The sequence below is a fragment of the Nerophis lumbriciformis genome, linkage group LG28 (genome assembly GCF_033978685.3).
Source record: "Nerophis lumbriciformis linkage group LG28, RoL_Nlum_v2.1, whole genome shotgun sequence".
NCBI classification, from domain to species: domain Eukaryota; kingdom Metazoa; phylum Chordata; class Actinopteri; order Syngnathiformes; family Syngnathidae; genus Nerophis; species Nerophis lumbriciformis.
Genome location: NC_084575.2, coordinates 20,462,606 through 20,484,818, shown reverse-complemented (window position 1 = coordinate 20,484,818; position 22,213 = coordinate 20,462,606). Strand labels below are relative to the sequence as shown.

Sequence of the window (22,213 nt, the reverse complement as noted above, 5' to 3'; positions counted from 1 at the left end):
GATCCTCCGCCGGCTTGTGGGTGTGAGTAATGAGGGAAACCTGTAGGCCGCACGCAGGCTGACTGTACACTTGTCATTGGCGCAGCTGCGGAGCACTCAAGGTGAGCTCGCGGCATTGTGTCAGGGTGCCTTGGTTAAACGGGGCAGCTGTACACAAAGCTGAAAAGGCCGACATGTACGCACCAAGAGAAGGCGGAGGAGGGACAGAAACCTTTGACCTGCTTATGACCCAAACATACACAATTCATCAATCATAACATTGTGTAAAATGGAACACACAGTTTTTGACACGTAATATGCTCACTAGCAATATATATATACATATATATATATATATATATATATATATATATATATATATATATATATATACATATATATATATATATATATATATATATATATATATATATATATATATATATATATATATATATATATATATATATATATATATATATATGTACATATATATAGGGAATAAGCGGTAGAAAATGGATGGATATATATATATATATATATATATATATGTATATATATATATATATATATATATATATGTATATATATATATATATATATATATATATATATATATATGTATATATATATATATATATATATATATATATATATATACGTATATATATATATATATATATATATATATATATATATATATATATATATATATATATATATATACATATGTATATATATACATATATATATATATATATATATATATATATATATATATATATATATATATATATATATATATATATATATATATATATATATATATATATATATATATATATATATATACAGTTGAAGTTACTGTGGTCTATCCGTTATACAGTGCTGAATACCGGAGTAGAGCGGAATATACGTTAGGTTAGGAAAAAATACAGAGGCTATTTCATCCCTACAAGCCTCATTCGCAGGTTTCTCTGCGATATACTGTAATCCCCTGAAGAGCAGTGAAACTGTGAAACAGGCTTGTCGGGATGAAATAACCTTTGTGTTTTTTCCTGACCTTACGTATATACATACATACATGTGTATATATACATATATATATATATATATGTATATATATATATATATATATATATATATATATATATATATATATATATATATATATATATATATATATATATATATATATATATATATATATATATATATATATATATATAGTCGAGGTTACTGTGGTCTATCTGCTATACTGTGCTCAATACTGGAGTAGAGTGGAATATATGTTAGGTTAGGAAAAAACACAAAACTATTTCATCCCTACAAGCCTGTTTCGTAGGTTTCTCTGCAATTTAATCTCCTGAAGTGCAGAGAAACCTGCAAAACAGGCTTGTAGGGATTAAATAGCCACTGTGTTTTTCCTAACCTAATGTGTGTGTGTGTGTATATATATATATATCCATCCATCCATTTCCTACCGCTTATATATATATATATATATATATGGGCAGCACGGTGGAAGAGGGGTTAGAGCATCTGCCTCACAATACGAAGGTCCTGAGTAGTCTGGGGTTCAATCCCGGGCTCGAGTTTGCATGTTCTCCCCGTGACTGCGTGGGTTCCCTCCGGGTACTCCGGCTTCCTCCCACCTCCAAAAACATGCACCTGGGGATAGTTTGATTGGCAACACTAAATTGGCCCTAGTGTGTGGATGTGAGTGTGAATGTTGTCTGTCTATCTGTGTTGGCCCTGTGATGAGGTGGCAACTTGTCCAGGGTGTACTCCGCCTTCCGCCCGATTGTAGCTGAGATAGGCTCCAGGGCCCCCTGCGACTCCGAAGGGAATAAGCGGTAGAAAATGGATGGATGGATGGATATATATATATATATATATATATATATATATATATATATATATATATATATATATATATATATATATATATATATATATATATATATATATATATATATATATATATATATATATATATATATATATATATAACATTTCCGCTGGAGATAATTGGGAGCTAACTCGACCTGCTTGAGGGGAAAGTGAGCTTGGCAGACAAGACAATAGTTTTTCTTTAGTTTTTTATGGGCTTACGTGGAAGGAGGCTCGCTCCTCTCTGTCCAGAGGTTGGGTGACAAACATGTTGCCGCTGATGGGGTCGATGTTATAGATGCCGCTGGGGGGCTGATCAGCGCCTGCCCCAGTGATGCTGTAGCGAATCCCAACATCCTTGTCCTGGTCCGAGCGAATCTGAGGACGAGTGAGAGAGGGAAGACATTTTAATTGACATATATCGTCATAAAAGGTCAACATGAGCTAACATGTCTTGGAATACTGAAGAAGCTTAGAGTAGAAAAGGTGTCTCAGTCATTCACTTATTCATTCATCTCCTACCCTGGACGGTCACTCAGTCATTACCAATTGATAGTGAATGGAGTGAAAATTGGCAGCTTTTCCGCAAATTTTTATTTTTATTTTATTTATTTATTGTTTAATCATTATTTTTTAATCTGTCCATTCTAGCCCATTCATCAGTCCATTTTCTACGGCTTGTTACTTTTGGGGTCTCCTAGCCGCTCAGGCAAATCATATTGTCTAAAAATGCATTTTCCCATATATAAATACAGTATATATATATATATATATATATATATATATATATATATATATATATATATATATATATATATATATCTATATATATATATATATATATATATATATATATATATAAATAGTAGGGTTGTACGTTATCCCGGTATTAGTATAGTTCCGCGATACTAATGATTCATATTCGGTACTATACCGCCTCTGAAAAGTACTGTGAATTTTTTGTGGTCCCTTTTATTTAGAAAAGTACCTAAAAGTACAGAAAAGTATTGTAATAATTTTGGTACTGGTACACTAATATATATATATATATATATATATATATATATAAATATATATATACTTATATAAATTTATATATATATATATATATATATATATATATATATATATATATATATATATATATATATATATATATATATATAAATGTGTATATGTATATATATAAACATATATATATATATATATATATATAAACATATATATATATATATATATATAAACATATATATATATATATATATATATATATATACATATATATATATATATATATATATATAAATATATATATATATATATACTTATATAAATTTATATATATATACATATATATATATATATATATATATATATATATATATATAAACATATATATATATATATATAAACATATATATATATATATATATATATATAAACATATATATATATATATATATATATATATATATATATATAAACATATATATATATATATATATATATATATATAAACATATATATATATATATATAAATAAATATGTACATTTATACATATATATATACACACACATATATATATATATAGACCGGCCCCCCAGCCACATTCTTTTAACCCAATGTGGCCCCCAGGTCAAAAAGTTTGGGGACCCCTGCACTAGAGTGTAGACAAAAATATTGAAAATCTCCCCTGCTACTTATGACCCCCCAAAGGTTCTAGACCGATTAAAAAAAAAACTGCATCAACACAGGCATACTTTAACAGCAGATAGCTCCGATATCAATATGGGAATTGTGTCTCTTTTAAAAGAGCCAGTTCTTTTTGCTCGGCTCCCAAAAAAGAGCTGGTTTTATTGGCTCCTCAGTGTTTGGTGTCAAATAACTAATTATAAAATACCTAAACCATCTCACATTAGACCAAAAGGCCAGATTTATTATTATTTGCACATATTTATATGTATTTATAGAGAACACAACATCAACAAACCATGTGAAATATGTATATATTAATTATTAAAAAGCACACAACTAAATGAAAAGCAGTACCCAGGTAGGTGGTAGGTTTTTGCCAGTTTTAAGCGGTAAATTTGCAATTATAAACACAAAGTACCTCTGCTTTTGTTTCTTTCGGATCATTTACCACTCGTGTAATGTGTAATTATGTACATGTACTCATTCTCATGACTGTCTAGTGTGGGTAACCCATCCTTCCCCTCTTTTGCTCTGTGTAGACTCACATTTTGACCAATCTCTTGCGGCTTTAACAAAAATAAAAAAGACTAGAACGAAAAAGATTTAAGAGCCGTTTCGTTCGTTTTAACACCTTCTATAATAGGAGGCATGCTGCAAAAGTGTAAATTGGTAAACTTGCTATCACCCATTGATGAAAGGTGAGAAATAGGTGTGCATTGTGAGAAAGCATTATATCCTGTCTGAATGTAAGTTTCTTTGTGAACTTGAAGTGTAAAGTGACTTACTTTTTAGCTGTGAAGGGACACATGGAAGGCCTCCAGCAACAATGATGTGAAACTGATAATGACAAACAGTGTAATATCTATGTATATCATGCTGGCTTTTAACCCAGCATGAGACTTTTAAACTGTTTTTAACTTTTTTAACTGTTTTTAACTTTTTAAACTGCTTTTTATCTAACAAATTGTTCTTAGGGTAATTTGCATTTGCTTTTTCAATGTGTATTTTTATTTCTGTTTTAAAGGGGAACATTTTCACCAGACCTATGTAAGCGTCAATATATACCTTGATGTTGCAGAAAAAAAACCCTATATTTTTTTAACCGATTTTCGAACTCTAAATGGGTGAATTTTGGCGAATTAAACGCCTTTCTAATATTCGCTCTCGGAGCAATGACGTCACAACGTGACGTCACATCGGGAATAAATCCGCCATTTTCTCAAACACCGAGTCAAATCAGCTCTGTTATTTTCCGTTTTTTCGACTGTTTTCCGTACCTTGGAGACATCATGCCTCGTCGGTGTGTTGTCGGAGGGTGTAACAACACGAACAGGGACGGATTCAAGTTGCACCAGTGGCCCAAAGATGCGAGAGTGGCAAGAAATTGGACGTTTGTTCCGCACACTTTACCGACGAAAGCTATGCTACGACAGAGATGGCAAGAATGTGTGGATATCCTGCGACACTCAAAGCAGATGCATTTCCAACGATAAAGTCAAAGAAATCTGCCGCCAGACCCCCATTGAATCTGCCGGAGTGTGTGAGCAATTCAGGGACAAAGGACCTCGGTAGCACGGCAAGCAATGGCGGCAGTTTGTTCCCGCAGACGAGCGAGCTAAACCCCCTAGATGTCTTGGCTCACACCGTCCCTTATGCCACCGAAGATGATCAAGAGAAGAATATCGACCCTAGCTTCCCTGGCCTGCTGACATGAGGGTATGTCTACAGAATATATTAATTGATGAAAATTGGGCTGTCTGCACTCTCAAAGTGCATGTTGTTGCCAAATGTATTTCATATGCTGTAAACCTAGTTCATAGTTGTTAGTTTCCTTTGATGCCAAACAAACACATACCAATCGTTGGTTAGAAGGCGATCGCCGAATTCGTCCTCGCTTTCTCCCGTGTCGCTGGCTGTCGTGTCGTTTTCGTCGGTTTCGCTTGCATACGGTTCAAACCGATATGGCTCAATAGCTTCAGTTTCTTCTTCAATTTCGTTTTCGCTACCTGCCTCCACACTACAACCATCCGTTTCAATACATTCGTAATCTGTTGAATCGCTTAAGCCGCTGAAATCCGAGTCTGAATCCGAGCTAATGTCGCTATAGCTTGCTGTTCTTTCCGCCATGTTTGTTTGTGTTGGCATCACTATGTGATGTCACAGAAAATGGACGGGTGTTTATAACGATGGTTTGAATCAGGCACTTTGAAGCTTTTTTTAGGGATATTGCGTGATGGGTAAAATTTTGAAAAAAACTTCGAAAAATACAATAAGCCACTGGGAACTGATTTTTAATGGTTTTAACCATTCTGAAATTGTGATAATGTTCCCCTTTAAATGTTATTTTTTAGTCTGTCCTTTGCCTCTATTTCTTTGTGGTGTACAGCCTTTTTGTTCTTCAACTGAGCTTGTTTTTAAAGGGCTTTATAAATATAGTTGGTATGGTATGGTATGGTATCTCAGTGTGTACTTTCGCTCTTATTTACATGTAATTCAGTGAAGGACATTTAGAGTCTCTCAGAATGAGCACCTTTTTTTTGTTTGTTATAACAGTAAAAATGTCAATACTTTCGCTCAGTGCCTTGCCGACAAAGGAAGATGGATTTGTGGCCCTTCTTTCAGCTGCATTGATTTTATTTGCGTTCCAAAAAGAGTCACCGTCTTTAAGATTGATAGGTCACGATTACTGATGGTGCATTTTTACCTCGTCTCCCTTTTAATGAATGCGTAGGATAAACTGCAACTGACACTCAATAAAGGAGAAATAAGAGACGCTTATAGGGCTTCATGGCCACTTATTGTTTTGTTCAATATGATTAAGAGAACTTAACTCATCTTGAAGACATTAGTGAAATGTGTCGGCGTCTTATAGTTAAAGTTTTAAAGTTAAAGTACCACTGATAATCACACACACACTAGGTGTGGTGAAATTTGTCCTCTGCATTTGACCTTTGCCACTAAAAAACTCATGTACAAATTCCAATCCGGCTTCAAAACTAACCACTCTACTGACACATGCCTTCTCTATCTGACCGACCACATCAAACATGAGGTGGGCGCGGGCAAATACCGCGGCATGGTCATGCTGGACCTTCAGAAGGCCTTTGACACCGTTAACCACGCTATACTGTTGGATAAGCTCAGAGCAATCGGATTTGATAAAACCTCATCGAGCTGGATGCAATCTTACTTGGAGGGGAGGGAACATTGATTGATTGATTGAGACTTTTATTAGTAGGTTGCACAGTGAAGTACATATTCCGTACAATTGACCACTAAATGGTAACACTCGAATAAGTTTTTCAACTTGTTTAAGTTGGGGTCCACTTCAATTGATTCATGATACAGATATATACTATCATCATAATACAGTCATCACACAAGATAATCACATTGAATTATTTACATTATTTACAATCCGGGGTGTGGAAGGGGGGGTTAGGTTTGGTTATTATCATCAGTCATCAACAATTGAGAACAGAGAAATGGATATTGGAACAGTGTAGGTCTGACTTGGTAGGATATGGACAGCAAGTAGTGTGCAGAGAGAGAGAGAGAGAGAGAGAGAGAGAGAGAGAGAGAGAGAGAGAGAGAAAGAGAGAGAGAGAGAGAAAGAGAGAGATCAGAAGGCATAAGAAAAGTATCTGCATTTGATTGTTTACATTTGATTATTAACAATCCGGGGAGGGTGTTAGTTTAGGGTTGTAGCTGCCTGGAGGTGAACTTTTATTGCGGTTTTGAAGGAGGATAGAGATGCATTTTCTTTTATACCTGTTGGGAGCGTATTCCACATTGATGTGGCATAGAAAGAGAATGAGTTAAGACCTTTGTTAGTTCGGAATCTGGGTTTAACGTGAAATTTGTGGAGCTCCCCCTGGTGTTGTGGTTATGGCGGTCATTTACGTTAAGCAAGTAGTTTGACATGTACTTCGGTATCAAGGAGGTGTAGCGGATTTTATAGACTAGGCTCAGTGCAAGTTGTTTTACTCTGTCCTCCACCCTGAGCCAGCCCACTTTGGAGAATTGGGTAGAAGTGAGGTGGTAGAGGTGAACGGCATCGTGTCCCCCCCTCTCAGTAAGCTGTGGAGTCCCCCAAAGCAGTATATTAGGGCCTTTACTGTTCCTAGTATATGTAAACGACATGTCGTCAGCATGTGACTGTGAATTGTTCCTGTTTGCGAATGACTCGGCCCTGCTGGTATCAGACAAGGACAAGTCACAGGTGGAAAAAATCCTCAGTGCTGAACTCTGTAGAATTTGCTTCTGGCTCGCTGACAACAAGCTATCCATACACTTAGGTAAAACGGAATCCATCCTATTTGGGTCCCAAATCAACCTTAAGAAAGTCAGTGACTTCACTATTGAAGTGGGTGATATTGTTATCACCAGGAAAGATGATGTCACCTACCTAGGTTCCATTCTTGAGGCTAATCTTTCCTGTGATAAAATGGCAACCAAGGTAATCAAAAAGGTCAACCAACGAACGAGATTTCTCTACAGAATCTCCTCTCTGGACAACAAAAGCACCATGAATATTCTAGCGGGAACTCTCATTCAACCCTTTTTCGACTACGCATGCACCTCCTGGTACCCTAGCACCTCCAAAACCCTCAAATCTAGACTCCAAACAAGCTAGTCAGGTTACCTCTAGACCTCCACCCCAGATCACACCTCACTCCTACCCACTTCTCCATAGTGGGCTGGCTCAGGGTGGAGGACAGAGTAAAACAACTTGCACTGAGCCTAGTCTATAAAATTCGCTACACCTCCCTGATACCGAAGTGCATGTCAAACTACTTCCTTATCGTAAATGACCGCCATAACCACAACACCAGGGGGAGCTCCTCAAACCACGTTAAACCCAGATTCCGATCTAACAAAGGTCTTAACTCATTCTCCTTCTATGTCACATCAATATGGAATGCACTCCCAACAGGTGTATAAGAAAGTGCATCCCTATGCTCCTTCAAAACCGCACTAAAAGAATACCTCCAGGCAACTTCAACCCTAGACTAACACCCTCCCCCCACCACATCCCACCTCCCCGGATTGTAAATAATCAAATGTAAATAATCAAATGTATATACTTGTTCTTATGCTTTCTGAGCTCACTATGTTCACTGCTCGCTGTACATATCCTACCAAGTCAGACCTACACTGTTTCAATGCCCATTTCTCAGATGATATAATTGTTGATGACTGAAGTGCTGATATCAACCAAACCCTCCACATCCCACCCCCCGGATAGTAAATAATGTAAATAATTCAAAGTATATACTCTGATTATTAACTTGTGTGATGACTGTACTATGCTGATAGTATATATTTGTACCATGAATTGATTAACGTGGACCTCGACTTAAACACGTTGAAAAACTTATTTGGGTGTTACCATTTAGTGGTCAATTGTACATAATATGTACTGTACTGTGCAATCTACTAATAAAAGTTTCAATCAATCAATCAAAAACTCATCCACTTGTTCACCCCCTGGGAGGTGAGGGGAGCAGTGAGCAGCAGCATTGGCCGCACCCGGGAATCATTTCTGGTGATTTAACCCACAATTCCAACCCTTGATGCTGAGTGCCAAGCAGGGAGGTAATGGGTCCCATTTTTATAGTCTTTGGTATGACTCGGCCGGGGTTTGAACTCACAACCTACTGATCTCAGGGCGGACACTCTAACCACTAGGCCATTGAGTAGGTCATAGGTATTAGAAATGTAATATTTATTCATGAATACCAGTTCATGAAATCAGACGAACTAGTTTGTTACCTCTTGCCAAGGAGGCTATGTATCTCAGTGTTTTTCAACCTTTTTTGAGCCAAGTCACATTTTTTTCCATTTTTTCCCACACCAACAGCAGAATTTTTTTTTTAACTCCGCAGCATTGACAATAAAAAGTTGTTCTTGCAATTGTTGTATATGAATTTAAACCATAACCAACCATGCATCACTGTAGGTCTTGTCTCAAAGTAGGTGTGCTGTCACCACCTGTCACATCACCCCCTGACTTACAGTATTTGGAGTTTTTTTTGCTGTTTTCTTCTGTGTATTGTTTTAGTTTTTGTCTTGCGCTCCTATTTTGGTGACTTTTCCTGTAGCAGTTTCATGTCTTCCTTTAAGCGCTATTCCTCGCACCTGCTTTGTTTTAGCAATCAAGACTATTTAAGTTGTTGCTATCCTTCTTTATAGATTGTCATGTCATGTACAGATGTACTTTGTGGACGCTGTCTCAGCTCCACACGCTGTAAGTTTTTGCTGTCGTCCAGCATTCTGTTTTTATTTACTTTGCAGCCAGTTCAGTTCTAGTTTCATTTTGCACAGCCTTCCCTAAGCTTAAATGCCTTTCCTTCGTGGCATTTCCCTTCTGTTTACTTTTTGTTTAAGCATTAGAAACCTTTTTACCTGCACCCTGCCTCCCGCTGTCGTCTGCATATTGTGACAACAAACCATGTTCTCGACATCTACAAAGCTACCTGCTGCCACCTACTGATATGGAAGAGTGTAACACAGTTTCTCTGCTGCACTCTAGACAGCACCGACACTCAACAACAGCGGATTATGATTACTGGTTTGCAAAAAATATTTTTAACCCAATTAGGTGAAATTACATAATCTCAAATGGCACACCAGACTGTATCTCGTGGCACAGTGGTTGAAAAACACTGATGTATCTCACTGTTGGATGGATTTTGTTTGTGCGAAACTAAATATTAATCTTTCTTTTTTATGATGGGCTACTATTTGTTCAATATCAATGTATTATTACAAAATATCAGCAATATTTATGTTTCTTCAGATCCCAGCACCGCATTTTCACAGGATATCTGTCGAATCCTAAGAGATCGGGTTGTAATTTGTTGCGGCTCTGTATAATGACACAGACTTTTTATTTCCACAGATCCAGAACTGTCAGGATCTGGCATCTTTTTGTTGTTGCAGTGCCTGGTTTCTGGGTCACAGGGTGTGGCACACCTGATACTCAATACCTCTTGACTACTTAAAGGGGAACTGCACTTTTTATTGAATTTTGCTGGTCAGGTGCAGGTGTGTTTGATGTAACACCTGGTGGTCTGAAGTGTTTATTGTGTGAATGCTCCAAATAATTCACACATATGGTTTTCTACACCAACCTTAATCTGTTTATTGTTATTATTCAACTTCTTCTTATTATTCTTCTCCAGATTTTGGCGCGCTCTACCTTCCACATTCCACGAGTTCAAACCCCGGCTGAGTCTTACCAAAGACTATAACAATGTGACCAATTACCTCCCTGCTTGGCACTCAGCATCAAGGGTTGGATTTGGGGGTTAAATCACCAAAATGATTCCCGAGTGCGGCCACCGCTGATGCTCACTGCTCCCCTCACCTCCCAGGGGGTGGAACAAGGAGATGGGTCAAATGCAGAGGGTAATTTCACCAAACCTTGTGTGTGCGTGACTTTAAGTGGTACTTTAAGGGCCTACTGAAATGCGATTTTCTTATTTAAACGGGGATAGCAGGTCCATTCTATGTGTCATACTTGATCATTTCGCGATATTGCCATATTTTTGCTGAAAGGATTTAGTAGAGAACAACGACAATAAAGTTCGCAACTTTTGGTCGCTGATAAAAAAGTCTTGCCTGTACCGGAAGTAGCAGACGAGTAGCGTGACGTCACAGGTTGTGAACCTCCTCACATCCACACATTGTTTACAATCATGGCCACCAGCAGCGAGAGCGGTTCGGACCGAGAAAGCGACGATTTCCCCATTAATTTGAGCGAGGATGAAAGATTCGTGGATGAGGAAAGTGAGAGTGAAGGACTAGAGGGCAGTGGGAGCGATTCAGATAGGGACGATGCTGTGACAGGCGGGTGGGACCTGATATTCAGCTGGGAATGACTAAAACAGTAAATAAGCACAAGACATATATATACTCTATTAGCCACAACACAACCAGGCTTATATTTAATATGCCACAAATTAATCCCGCATAACAAACACCTCCCCCCTCCCGTCCATATAACCCGCCAATACAACTCAAACACCTGCACAACACACTCAATCCCACAGCCCAAAGTACTGTTCACCTCCCCAAAGTTCATACAGCACATATATTTCCCCAAAGTCCCCAAAGTTACGTACGTGACATGCACATAGCGGCACGCACGTACGGGCAAGCGACCAAATGTTTGGAAGTCGCAGCTGCATGCGTACTCACGGTACCGCGCCTGCGTATCCAACTCAAAGTCCTCCTGGTAAGAGTCTCTGTTGTCCCAGTTCTCCACAGGCCAATGGTAAAGCTTGACTGTCATCTTTCGGGAATGTAAACAATGAAACACCGGCTGTGTTATCCGGCACAACAGTCAGGGGGTGCATTCTATGGCGGGGGTGCGTTATCCGGCACAACACCTGCCGCAATACACCGCTTCCCACCTACAGCTTTCTTCTTTGCTGTCTCCATTGTTCATTGAACAAATTGCAAAAGATTCACCAACACAGATGTCCAGAATACTGTTGAATTTTGTGATGAAAACAGACGACTTAATAGCTGGCCACCATGTTGTCCCAAAATGTCCTCCACAATCCGTGACGTCACGCGCAGGCGTCATCATACCGAGACGTTTTCAGCAGGATATTTCGCACGAAATTTAAAATTGCACTTAAGTAAACTAACCCGGCCGTATTGGCATGTGTTGCAATGTTAAGATTTCATCATTGATATATAAACTATCAGACTGCGTGGTCGGTAGTAGTGGGTTTCAGTAGGCCTTTAACTTTAACTTTATACACTGAATTTTAACACACTATTTTTGCCAATGAAATTGTCAGCAAAATTTGATTCAAACGCAAAATATGACGTTACATATATTCAGTGTCAAAAAAAAGCTTTCGTAATCAAGACACAAATGAGCCTCCATTGTCGTCAGTGAAGTTCTTGGAGGACATGGGTGATGTGGTCATAGCGGTGGTGAGGAGGCAATGTTAGAAGTTTATTGAGGACTTGAACCTTACAGAATGCTATTGCAGTAATTCAGTTTGGAAGGGATTAATGCATAAATACGTGTTCCAGCGGTGAAGAAGGAGAGGACGGGTTGGAGACAGGTAGGCTGTTTAATTGATGTGTTTGACATAAGTTTTTGTCCAAGATGAGACCAAGGTTCGTTTTGTGCGTGACGTGGGACGGGGTGATATGTTGAAATCTTTGACACAATCAGTGAGGTCTTTTCGACCAATAATTATAAAAATGAATGAATTGCAATTATTGATAGATATGAATTGCTGTCTGTCGGTCAGGTATGATTTCAGATTGAAGCCTAACTCATTGATCTCTCAGATGACAGACGTTTCAGTCTTGGTGGGACAATTTTTCTGCGAGAGACTTTTACATCTTTTAAGAAACTGGCAGTGGGTACTAAAAGAGTCTTTTAAAAGTTGTGGGGGTTGCGACTTCAGCGGATGGAAAGCCACGGTGAGTTCCAGAGGGAAGGGGCAAATTTATGTTGACATAAGGTTGGGTCTGAAAGTTCAAAGATATATACCACGGACGGAGGATCATGGGGGTCATCCTGGAAGGACCAGTGTTACTCTCCTCAACGTCCATTCGACAATTTCTGATTTATTTAGCAGTGTGATTAATCGAAGCATTGGTACAAATCTTCTAATCTCGAGAACGGACACAATCTCTGAAAAGGTTCATTCACAATGCTCTAACGTTTGGTATTCTGAGTTTTATGGTTCGACCTCGACACTGTCCTTTGCCGTCCCATAAACATAATAGTGCATACTTGCCAACCCTCCCGGATTTTCCGGTAGACTCCCGAAATTCAGCGCCTCTCCCGAAAACCTCCCGGGACAAATTTTCTCCCGAAAATCTCCCGAAATTCAGGCGGAGCTGGAGGCCACGCCCCCTCCAGCTCCATGCGGACCTGAGTGACGTGTTGACAGCCTGTTTTCACGTCCGCTTTCACACAATATAAACAGCATGCCTGCCCAATCACATTATAACTGTAGAATGATCGAGGGCGAGTTCTTGGTTTCTTATGTGGGTTTATTGTTAGGCAGTTTCATTAACGTCCTCCCAGCGCGGCAACAACACACAACAACAGCAGTCACGTTTTCGTCTACCGTAAAGCAGTTTGTCTGCCGTAAACAGCAATGTTGTGACACTCTTAAACAGGACAATACTGCCATCTACTGTACATGCATATGTGACAATAACATCTATGGCTTTTAGAGAGTGGGACTCATCTACTCAACAATGAGTAGATGAGTGTTATGTGTGTGTATAGGTGTAAATAAATGAACACTGAAATTCAAGTATTTCTCTTATATATATATATATATATATAGGGAATAAGCGGTAGAAAATGGATGGATATATATATATATATATATATATATATGTATATATATATATATATATATATATATATATATATATATATATATATATATATATATATATATATATATATATATATATATATATATATATAACTAGAATTCACTGAAAGTCAAGTATTTCTTATATATACTTGGTGAATTGTAGCTGTAAATATACTTCTCCCCTCTTAACCACGCCCCCAACCACGCCCCCGCCCCAACCACGAACACCCCCTCCTCCCCCACCTCCCCCACCTCCCGAAATCGGAGGTCTCAAGGTTGGCAAGTATGTAATAGCGCCACCGTCTCCCAAAGTGCTATCTTGAAATAGCAACTTGGAAAACTGTCTATCAGTGGCCTTGCTAAACAGTGCCCAGGAGGCATACCAGTATGTTTCCAGTGGCAAATCCAAAGTCCCAGGAGGAATTGAACCTTCACCTTACGCTGCACAGTCAGGTTCTGACAATCACTGTTGTTGTGTTTCACTGTGATATGCAGCCACTAACTTTTAACTGGTGAAAATATCTCAGTTGTGAAAAGAACAGTGTTTTGGCTGTTTTTGTTTCCCAAATTAGTCTGGAACATTGCTACGGTTAGAATTCCGAGGGAATAATCACAGATTCAAATGGAGCAAAAGGAAGCCCTGAATCTTCTTTTCTCTGTATCTTTCTCTTCCTCTCCTATGCAATTTCCCTGGTCTGTGGGGCTGCAGATCATGCATGAAAATGAAATTACTTCATCCGTTCAGCTTTGACGGGGGCTTCTGCATAAAACATCTCTCTGTTTGAACATGATACCTTCTCTTTTAATTTCCACAGTTGTCCTCCCACACCCACGCAGCAGAACTTTGCTGCAAAGCTTCCACGGGCTCTCGTTTTCCCTCCCCGAGCTCACTTCAATCGGCACTGGAATCCTACACGTCCAGGCGCGATGTAAAGTACATCTATCAATCGCACCGCCGCGATTGTTTTCTTTGCCATATACTGCATGCAATCACTGTCGTAAGCTATTGCTGAACTGATTACATTTATTATTCACAATGCCCAACATCGATGTAATCTGATCAAATCAGGCTCTAATAGGATAACATTGTTTCATTCATTTGGAAACCAGTTCATTTTTGTATGAGAAAGTACCAGTAAAATTAATCTCTGTGAGGAAAAAAGGTATGTTAAGTTGCACACTTATTTCTACATATACGTAACGTTGGTCCTGTGTGTAGCGGTGTCAAAGTAGCGGGTATGTGGGAATGTTGTAACGGGGACCCAAGCACAAGGCGGGACCCCTCGGCTTTTGAAAAAAAAGAAAAATAAATAAATAAATAAATAAAATTATATATATATATATATATATATATATATATATATATATATATATATATATATATATATATATATATATATATATATATATGTGTATATATATATATATATATATATATATATATATATATATATATATATATATATATATATATATATATATATCCATCCATCCATCCATTTTCTACCGCTTATTCCCTTCAGGGCGCTGGAGCCTATCTCAGCTACAATCGGGTGGAAGGCGGGGTACACCCTGGACAAGTCGGCACCTTATCGCAGGGCCATATATATATATATATATATATATATATATATATATATATATATATATATATATATATATATATATATATATATATATATATATATATATATCAATCAATCAATGTTTATTTATATAGCCCTAAATCACAAGTGTCTCAAAGGGCTGCACAAGCCACAACGACATCCTCGGTACAAAGCCCATACATATATATATATATATATATATATATATATATATATATATATATATATATATATATATATATATATATATATATATTCTTAAATCTTAATATAAAAGTTTTATAGCCGTGAAAGTTTAATAATAAGGTTGGTTGAATCAAATTGAGAACATCTAAGACTATACCTACACCCCCCTATAAAAATGCGAAATGGTTTGGTTTAACATCAATGTGTAAGGTCTTAATATTGCTAAAAGTTAAATAGTGAGTTGACTTTTCTGAGAAATAGCATTTTCCAAACTGATATAAACAATGTCCACTGCAGAGGACACGAGTTCAGTATTGTTTTACACTTGATACACTGCATGTTTACATTGTCACTTTAAACACACTCAACTGTAGTTTTTTTTTTTTTTTTTTGCTTTGATTGATTGATTGAAACTTTTATTAGTAGATTGTACAGTACAGTACATATTCCGTACAATTGACCACTAAATGGTAACACCCGAATACGTTTTTCAACTTCTTTAAAGGGGAACATTATCACCAGACCTATGTAAGCGTCAATATATACCTTGATGTTGCAGAAAAAAGACCATATATTTTTTTTAACCGATTTCCGAACTCTAAATGGGTGAATTTTAGCGAATTAAACGCCTTTCTATTATTCGCTCTCGGAGCGATGACGTCACAATGTGACGTCACATCGGGAAGCAATCCGCCATTTTCTCACTTTTGTCGGTGTGTTGTCGGAGGGTGTAACAACACGAACAGGGACGGATTCAAGTTGCACCAGTGGCCCAAAGATGCGAAAGTGGCAAGAAATTGGACAACATTTGGTCAGTCGTTTGTTTCGCACACTTTACCGACGAAAGCTATGCTACGACAGAGATGGCAAGAATGTGTGGATATCCTGCGACACTCAAAGCAGATGCATTTCCAACGATAAAGTCAAAGAAATCTGCCGCCAGACCCCCATTGAATTTGCCGGAGTGTGTGAGCTATTCAGGGACAAAGGACCTCAGTAGCACGGCAAGAAATGGCGGCAGTTTGTTCCCGCAGACGAGCGAGCTAAACCCCCTGGATGTCTTGGCTCACACCGTCCCTTATGCCACCAAAGGTGATCAAGAGAAGAATATCGACCCTAGCTTCCCTGGACTGCTGACACCAACTCCAAAACTGGACAGATCAGCTTTCAGGAAAAGAGAGCGGATGAGGGTATGTCTACAGAATATATTAATTGATGAAAACTTTATTCATTACTCGCGGTTTTACGTAAATTATTATACATAAACTGTGTTTACCAATAATTTAACTTAAAAACATTTATTTTTTTCAATCATTCGAGTACATTCGGGTAGTCTTGTGTAATGCAGTATTTTGTGTCTATTTATAAATATATGTTCTTAGCGCGCCTGAAATGGGCTGTCTGCACTCTCAAAGTGCATGTTGTTGCCAAATGTATTTCATATGCTGTAAACCTAGTTCATAGTTGTTAGTTTCCTTTAATGCCAAACAAACACATACCAATCGTTGGTTAGAAGGCGATCGCCAAATTTGTCCTCGCTTTCTCCCGTGTTGCTGGCTGTCGTGTCGTTTTCGTCGGTTTCGCTCGGTTCAAACCGATATGGCTCAATAGCTTCAGTTTCTTCTTCAATTTCGTTTTCGCTACCTGCCTCCACACTACAACCATCCGTTTCAATACATGTGTAATCTGTTGAATCGCTTAAGCCGCTGAAATCCGAGTCTGAATCCGAGCTAATGTCGCTATACCTTGCTGTTCTATCAGCCATGTTTGTTTGTATTGGCATCACTGTGTGACGTCACAGGAAAATGGACGGGTGTATATAACGATGGTTAAAATCAGGCACTTTGAAGCTTTTTTTAGGGATATTGCGTGATGGGTAAAATTTTGAAAAAAAATTTGAAAAATAAAATAAGCCACTGGGAACTGATTTTTAATGGTTTTAACCCTTCTGAAATTGTGATAATGTTCCCCTTTAAGTCGGGGCCCACGATAATCAATTCATGGTACAAATATATACTATCAGCATAATACAGTCATCACACAAGTTAATCATCAGAGTATATACATTGAATTATTTACATTATTTACAATAAATGCTTATAACATTGGATGTTCCTGGACTACTATTTGCACTTAAAAATACATGTTTGCAGTAATAATTATGATTAGAACAATTGAGCGGTATGTTTGTATTCAATTACAGTGAGTGTGTTGATCCTAAAGATCCTGCCACTTAGATTTACACACTATGGCATTTTTACATACGTACCATGACATATTGATATTGTTATATCCCTAAGTCAGTGTTTTTCAACTCATGTGTCGTGAGATATTGTCTGGTGTGTCGTGGGAAATTATGCAACTTCACCTAATTGGTCCAAAAAATATTTTTTGCAGATCAATAATTATAATCTGCAAATAAAGTGCCGTTGCTTGGTGTCTGTGCTGTGTAAAACTCAGCAGGGTAACCACGTAATACTCCATGTCAGTAGGTAGCAGCGGGTAGTTAATTGCTTTGTAAAAGTCGGAATGTGTCGGGTGAGACGAGGATGGTTTCTTGTGATCCCAATATGCAGACCACAGCGGAAGGCAGCGTGAAGGTAAAAAGGTATGTAATGCTTAAACCAAAAATGAACAAAAGGGAAAGGAAAAGGCAATGGCTAGGCAAAACGAAAGTAAAACTGAACTGGCTACAAAGTAAACAGAAACAGAATGCTGGACGACAGCAAAAACTTACGGCGTCCACAAAAGTACATCCGTACATGACACGACAATCAACAATGTCCACACAAAGAAGGATAGCAACAACGTAAATAGCCTTGCTTGCTAACACAAAGCAGGTGCGCGGAATAGCGCTCAAAGGAAGACATGGAACTGCTACAGGAAAACACCAACAAAACAGGAAGGGCCACCAAAATAACAGCGCAAGACACAGGAAAACACCAACAAACTCAAACTAAGGCACGACGACCTGGTGGAGTTTCATTTTTTAACGTTTTCTGCTGGTGGTGTGCCTCCGGATTTTTTTATGATAAAAATGTGCGTTGCCTCAAAAAAGGTTGACAAACACTGCCCTAACTAATAATAATATAATATCAATGATAATTATGTATTATTATGATTATCCACTGGTGATGATCTTTTGTGTGTCATATGAGCCCTACTTTATACCATACCATACCAACTTTATTTAATTCTATAGTAGTGGTTCTCAAACTTTTTGGACCAAGTACCACCTCAGAAAACACTTGGCTCTCCAAGTACCACTAAAATGACCAACGTGCAAATACAGTAGCGTAGTAGGCCCAGGTTTGCATTAAAAACAAGGCCGAGGTTTTATTTAACAAGTATATTTAATATGTTGGCCACTGTAACATTACACACAGTTTGAACCGTATTTTTCGGACTATAAGTCGCAGTTTCTTTCATAGTTTGGCCGGGCGCCAGTGCGACTTATATATGTTTTTTTCCTTCTTTATTACGCATTTTCGGCAGGTGCGACTTATACTCCGGTGCGACTTATACTCCGAACAATACGGTAATCATTTGGCGTATAACTAGATAGAGCCCACGTATGATTGTTGGTTAAGAATAGATTTTGATCCACTTTGGTTTAAATTTTGCTTCACGGTCTTTATTTATAACCCTTTTTTTTTGAGTCTGTCTGTAAGATAGTTAATATTTTTGGCCAAGTTAACATTACACACAGTTTGAACAATAACATTATGTTTGAATACAGGACAATAAAAAACTGTACATAACTTATTTGATTATTTGCCGTAGCATTAGATGAAGCCCACGTACCTTAAGAATCCCTGCTCTAAAGTATAGGAAAACTTGGCAAAATTCTAATGATATTTAAGTGAATGACGACGGGTTATTCTGGCCATTTTACATCAAATCTGTTTGCTTTTTTATGTAATAAAAACCAAAAAATACCAAATTATTCAAGGGGGTTATCTAGATATGTTCTGGGTATGTCAATTCCAACATTAATCGGTCTAAAGCCTAATTAAGATTTGTACATGTGTTTAAGGCTATGTCTACACTAAGCCAGATAACCCCTTAAATCAGTGGTTCTTAACCTGGGTTCGATCGAACCCTAGGGGTTCGGTGAATCGGCCTCAGGGGTTCGTCGGAGGTCAAAACACACCCGACTCATCGTGTAAATACAAACTTCTCCCTATCGGCGTATTACGGATACGGCAACAGCTGACTGATTTGCAGGTGTGTAATTTGTTGTGAGTTTATGCACTGTGTTTGTTTTGTTGTTTGAACAAGGTGATGTTCATGCACGGTTCATTTTATGCACCAGTAAAAAAAACATGGTAACACTTTAGTATGGGGAACATATTCACCATTAATTAGTTGCTTATTAACATGCAAATTAGTAACATATTGGCTCTTAACTAGTCATTATTAAGTACCACCTGAGCCATCATAAATTAAATAAATCTTTATTAGACATGTAAACAATGTGATAAAGAACATTTTACATCAATCAAACTAGGAATCTAGATATCTGGTCAGGACACTCCTCACTCTTTTGCCTTCACCTTCATTGTCCATTCCTTTTTGGTGACTTTATATATAGGGTGACACAAAAAAAGCGTTCATCACCTAAACTTGAATAACTTTTTAAATAATTAATCAATTCTTTTTATTTTTCAGATTTACCAAGAAGAATTAATGTTCTAAAAGTTTAGAAAATTCAACTTCGAGATGCCATGGACTACTGAACAAAAGACATTTATAGTTGAGGCCTATTTTCGGCTGAATTCTATCCACGTGGCTTAATTGCAATTCAAAGAACGGTTTGGATGTCGCAAATTTCCTGCCCACACAATGATCTACAGATGGGTCAACAAGTTCCGAACCCATGGGACTGTTAATAACCTCAATCGTAAAGATACTAACAGACAATCACACTCTGGACGACCGAAATCATCAAGGACACCACAGAACGTTGATGCAGTCAGAGATTCTGTTGTTCACAGCCCACGCAAGTCTGTGCGTCCACGAAGTCAGGACCTTGGAATGAACCGGGAGTCTGTGCGGAGAATTCTGATCGCAGATCTCGACCTCTATCCTTACAGGATACAGATTAAAGCTCATTTAGAGCACATTTTTTGAGCGCCACTTAAACAAAGAGTTTTTGTGGTACAGACTTGAAACTTTGGAGATGTCTGCTACATAGATTTAACCTAATGTAGCTGAATTTTTGTGTTAATCTAAATCAAATTTTGGAAGTTATTCGATTTTTATTGGTGAACGTTTTTTTTGTGTCACCCAAAAATTCCCTAATTTTATTTTATTTTTTTCTTATTTTTGAACACTGACTTTTTGCAGTGCATTCAATTTGGTGATTTTATATACTCTGAGTCCGCGACATACATGGCGGACAATAACTGATACAGTCTGCTTTGCCAGTCCAAAAGCATTTGCTGTTTTCCGTTATTAGTCTTCCCTCGGCGGCCAGGCAATACAAAGCACACGCTACCTTTTTTATCACATCCACGGGAGCTCGCATTCTCGTTGACTCTCCTTCAACAAATGGACAAAGTTTTTTGCTAAGTAGAATCACAGCTGACCTGGATATTCGAAAGTTCTCTTGCCGCCTGAGAAGTGTTGTATCCCAAATAGCTGCAATCGCTTTCTCTTAAGGCAGGGGTAGAGAACCTATGGCTAGTGCCAGATGTGGCTCTTTTGATGACTGCATCTGTCTCTCAGATAAATCTTAGCTGACATTGCTTAACACGATAAGTAATGAATAATTCTGCTGGTAATCACAGTGTTAAAAATAACGTTTAAAATATAAAACTAATCCATCCATCCAGTTTCCACCGCACCTGTTCAAGACGTCGCATTAAATGTTTTATTTATTATTGGTTAGCTTCAGAATAACAATGCTATTAAAAAGAATAAGAGACTTATTACACTCTAAAAATGTTGGTCTTACTTAGTAATGCACGCATTTAGTTGTGTTCAGTGTTAAAAAAAATATTATATGGCTCTCACGGATATATATTTTAAAATATTTGGCTTTCATGGCTCTCTCAGCCAAAAAGGTTCCCGACCCCTATCTTAAGGTAATTATGTGTGATTTCCACAAGCGTCTGTACATGTAGAAGAAGGAGAAACACGGGCATGTCTGGATGACTCGCCTCAAAATTTCCAGTGGTTAGCTCCGAGTTACGAAACCAGTTGTCATGAAGCTGGCTGTGGCGCGTTCTTTCTGACGTCACTTTTTGTGTGGGCGCGGTCTTCCTCTCAGCTTGGAAACGATCAATGAGTCCATACAAAGCTAAGAGCAAGAAATACACACCACACTTAGCTGTGTAAAAAAATTTCCGAGGAGGGGGACCTTAAACGCTGGTTTAGTGTGGCTGAAACGGGGCTTAGGCTAAATAATTATTCGTTAAAGGCAGTGGTTCTTCGATCAAACCCTAGGGGTTCGGTGGGTCAGGCTCAGGGGTTC

The 22,213-nt window shown here is 37.9% G+C and overlaps 1 protein-coding gene across 3 annotated transcripts in view; it reads right to left on the bottom strand.

The window, feature by feature from the left end:
• Positions 1-22,213, bottom strand: part of cdh4 (cadherin 4, type 1, R-cadherin (retinal)) — a 651,213-nt gene that overhangs the window by 163,836 nt on the left and 465,164 nt on the right. For all 3 annotated transcript variants that reach the window (XM_061923832.2, XM_061923834.2, XM_061923835.2), the window contains one exon: positions 2,095-2,250. In XM_061923832.2, coding sequence (XP_061779816.2) covers positions 2,095-2,250 — 156 coding nt within the window. The remainder of the gene's footprint in view (positions 1-2,094; positions 2,251-22,213) is intronic.